The 4,557-nt window shown below is 41.5% G+C and overlaps 1 protein-coding gene across 1 annotated transcript; it reads right to left on the reverse strand.

The window, feature by feature from the left end:
- Positions 1-2,948: 2,948 nt before the first annotated feature.
- LOC145953935 (uncharacterized) lies at positions 2,949-3,660 on the reverse strand. Its single transcript, XM_083067692.1, has 3 exons — positions 3,502-3,660; positions 3,235-3,354; positions 2,949-2,975 (listed from the first exon to the last, which is right to left on the reverse strand). Exons 1-3 carry the CDS (start codon positions 3,658-3,660, stop codon positions 2,949-2,951), a joined length of 306 nt encoding a protein of 101 aa, XP_082923818.1.
- Positions 3,661-4,557: the final 897 nt, after the last annotated feature.

The raw sequence follows: 4,557 nt of genomic DNA on the forward strand, positions 1-4,557 counted from the left end.
CAGTATAAGTGACATCTCATCCTACCAAAACCACTCCAACCATTTTCACGCCCAATGCGTCGGCTGGGTACAACAAATCAGGATATAAATCCCCACTCGTGTTTACTCGGATGATGTCACTTACAAACTTGGAAGTCTGATTCCACTGTCAGGTATAGTAAAGCTGGATATAGGCTTACCATGACCTTGACATGCATTACCAAGTCACTTGTAGAGTTCGCCCACCAACTACCTGCAAGGAAAAACACACCTTTCCCAGTACTTGGTTAAGGGAATAACCCTCAACCTCATACTCTGCTCCAACACTAGCTAAGGACTTAGAGGAGACTCACCCAAAATAGTGGCCTATCTAAGCACCACTCTCACCCAAAAACATTGGCCTATCCAAGCACTACTCTCATCTAAACTAGTGGCCTATCCAAGCACCACTCTCAAGAGACTTTATGTGAGCTCTTCTCGTTTGAAAATATTTTCCCTCTCCTTAAGTCCTAGGCTAGACACATGGGCATCACATGTAACAATGCATCATGCATCATACATGGTCAATCCACCATCATGATCAATATCATTCTCATATGAAAATACATGCCAAATCATGTTAAACATTCATATATATCATTACCAAGCATACATATGAATCAAGCACCAATTTCTATCATATATCATACATATATGAACTAGTTCTACAACATGTAAATAACTCCAACCACAGGTAACATATTCAACACATTGCATTTCCCATCATACCACGAGGCATACTCACGCTCGACGCAAGTCAATTCGCGCCCGACCTGACCCAACCCGAGAGCTATAAGACTCTTCCACGCTTGGTGTAAAATTTCCATGCCTGGCATCATTTAAACAGAGACTTCCAGGGGTCTCCACGACCGGTGCACTGTTGAGATTTCCGTTGAAATACTTTTGTTATAATTGTAAACCAGTTTAATTCTATCAACGGTCTCAAACACGACAAGTATACCGACCGTTCAAGTAGTAAAATTATCGTATCCACAGGGATTAGAAGGTAACATAAGCATTTATTGACTATTTGTGACTAAAGAATGATTCCAAATTCATAGTTTGTCATGCAAGTTGAATCAAAAGTTATGACTATTGGAATGAAAGCTATAAAAATATTTGTTTGTGAATGGACAAGGGTAAAAATGGTATTATGGTTTTTTGTGAGATTGTGGGGTCAGATTTCACCAAACGTCAGACTAATGATTCCTTAATCTCTTGTTACATACATTGCTTAGTCAACCCATAAGTTTACTCAAACATAATCCCTTAGAGCAAGAGCCTAGGTGCGGATATTGAATATCAATTCCTTGAGTACCCAATATCTACACCCGCATTACGGGCTAGGGTTTAAGACTACTAATGGGCTAAGTTTCATTCCTAGATACATCTCCCACTAGGCATTTGTTTCAGAGCTAGTTTCAATGGTTATTTTCCAACACCCAATGGAACTTATATCATGCAAAGGAGAATAAATCCAAAGCAAGCATTAAGAATAGAAACAACACAACAATGAATGAACAACATATATATATATATATATATATATATATATATATATATATATATATATATATATATATATATCATTGAAAACGTAAGGATTACATTAGAATTCGTTGGTTACATCAACCCCACAAAAAAATGGGTAGAACCACTCAAAACAATGAGGGTAAATACAAAATAGAGATGAAGAGAGAAATGAAGAACCGAAGGAAAGACCCACACACGAACGGCTCCAAGCTCCGGGAATCCCTTCCACAGCTCCTAAAACGCGCCCAATGTGTGAATGAGGAGGAGAGCCCCGACAATGTCTTCAAATACGAGCTTGGGGAGTCAGATTAGGGTTTACGCGCCCGGCGCATAAGTTTCTGCGCCCGGTGTAAGGCCTTCCAGTGAGGTCAAGTATTCTCTGCCTCAGAACACGCCCAGCGCAATTCCTTTTTACGCCCGACGCAATACCTTCCAGAGAGTTTGAGGTACTCTCTATCTCGATCACGCCCGGCGGGGGTAGTCTCGCGCCCGGCGCAGGTGTGACTTGCAGAGATGGAACACTCTGTTCTTCTCAAGCTCGACGCGTGTCATCTTGCGCCCGGTGCAACCACTTTGCTCTGCTTCTTAGCTCCTTAGATTTCCAATCCTAAGGGCCTTCAATCTTCAATTCTCTAGCTCAATACCTGCACAAAAAATGAGGTGTATTAAGGTATTGTTAGCTAAATTATGGGTTAGCTATATCTGCACAGAAATTGAATCAAAAAGAGAACAATTATGTTGCAATGGTTCAAAGAATGAGTGGAATTGTTCATTAAGTCTTGTCCAAAAAGAGGTATAATTGAGACTTAACACGCACCCACCATATGCCCAACGCCATATCAGTAAAATACCATCCATAGCCACTATCTGATATCGCTTCCGGTGTAGCTCTCTTCATTCCCCGCGTGATTCGCCCAGATACTCCCATCCCAAATCGTGCCCGGCACGACTAACTTCGCACTTGGCGTGATTAAGAAATGGCTGCCTCTGATGAATGCACGCCTGACGCTAAGAACATTCGCTTAGAGCCAATTCAAACAGCAACCTCCAAAAACTCAAAAAAAAATTGCATCAAACTTGAAAATTAGAAGATCTTATCCACATGCAATCCATGAAAAACAATAAATAGACCTTATACAGTTCGAAAACAATCTCAAATTTAACATGCACCCACCCGATGCATCAAAATCACCAAAATCCCATTTTGCCCAAAACCTTGACAATGAGGAAAAACCTTCAATTCAACCATTGATTCTTGAAACTCATGCATAATTTGAGTTCCTAAACTCATGCAATCAAACAATCTACATTCTAGCTTCTTTCACCTGAAAAATTTGCCCAGGACAACCAAGAAATGAGAAGAAGAAGAATTTTCTCTGAAGCTCGACCTGTGGACTTCAATCTTCCAAAACAAGCTTCCTAGCCTGAATTCCAAGAAAAGGCAAAAGGAATTAATGATCTAAAGAAGAAGAAGAATCAAACAGAGCAATTTGGGAGAGAACGAAGCTCATGGACCCATAACCCTTCTCTTTAAAACTTTCTTTGAGATTGAGCATGTGAGGCTCTATTCTTAGAGAAAGCCTTATATACCCTTCTCTCTAGCATCCACTAAACTCTGAACCAACTTACTATGTTACAATACCCCCAACAAATACAAATTTTCGTCCTCGAAAATAGGCTTACCTGTAAACAAGAATGGATATATTCCCTGAACTGACTCTCCACCTCCCAGCTCACCTCACTAGTAGTTGCATCCCAAAGAACCTTCACCAAGTTGATGGACTTGCCCCAAAGCTCCTTCAACTTGTGATCAATCACAACTACTAGTCACTTCTCATAGGTCAAGTTCTCTCTAACTTGCACCTCATCCATCTCCACCACGTGACTCGGGTCTCTAATGTACTTCCTCAATTATGAAATATGAAACACATCATGTAGATTGGACAGAACCAGAGGTAATGCCAACTGATAAGCCATCGGACCTACACGACAAAGGATCTGGTAAGGACCAATGAACCTCAATGTGAGCTTCTTGGCCCTTAAAGCCCTTCCCACTCTAGTAGTGGGTGTCACCTTGAGAAACACGTGTTCTCCCTCCTCAAACTCCATAGGTCTTCTCCTCCTATCAGCATATGACTTTTGTCAGCTCTGGGTAGCCTTCATCCTCTCCTGAATTTGCCTCACCATCTCAGTAGTCTAGAGAACTAACTCTGAACCAACCACTACTAACTCACCCTCCTGATACTAACACAATGGAGTCCTACACCTTCTACCATACAAAGCCTCAAAAGGCGCCATCCAATACTCGAATGATAATTGTTGTTGTAGGTAAACTCCACTAATGGTAACACCTCCTCCCAACTACCCAGATGATCCAACACGCAAGCTCTCAGGAGATCCTCAAGTGACTGAACTATCCTCTCCGATTGACCATCTGTTTGTGGATGATAAGCGGAGCTTAATCTCAACCTCGTTCCTAAAGCCTAAGGTAGAGTCTACCAAAACCTAGAAGTAAACCTCGAATCTCGATCAGAAATAATACTAGAAGGCACACCATGCAACCGTACTATCACTCTGATATACAACTGTGCAAGTCTCTCCGAGGACCACTTCTTGTTGACAGGAAGAAAGTGCGCATACTTCGTCAACCTATCAACAATCACCCAAATAGCGTCACTATTTCTAGTTGACCTAGGAAATCCAATCACAAAATCCATAGTGACACTATCCCATTTACACTCAGGAATCTCCATCAACTACATCACCCCTCCAGGCTTCTGATGCTCAACCTTTGCTTTCTGACAAGTCAAACAAGCGACCACAAACTCTTCTATCTCCCTCTTCATACCAGGCCACCAAAAACTCTTCTTGATGTCCTGATACATCTTGGTCATACTAGGATGTATGCTAAGACGACTCCTATGTCCCTCCTCCAGAACAACTCTCTTTAACTCTGAATCCTAAGATAAACAAACCCGACCTCTGAATTTCAAAATCTCATCAGTA

Source organism: Cajanus cajan, chromosome 1 (genome assembly GCF_000230855.2).
Source record: "Cajanus cajan strain Asha chromosome 1, NIPB_CcT2T_4, whole genome shotgun sequence".
NCBI lineage: Eukaryota > Viridiplantae > Streptophyta > Magnoliopsida > Fabales > Fabaceae > Cajanus > Cajanus cajan.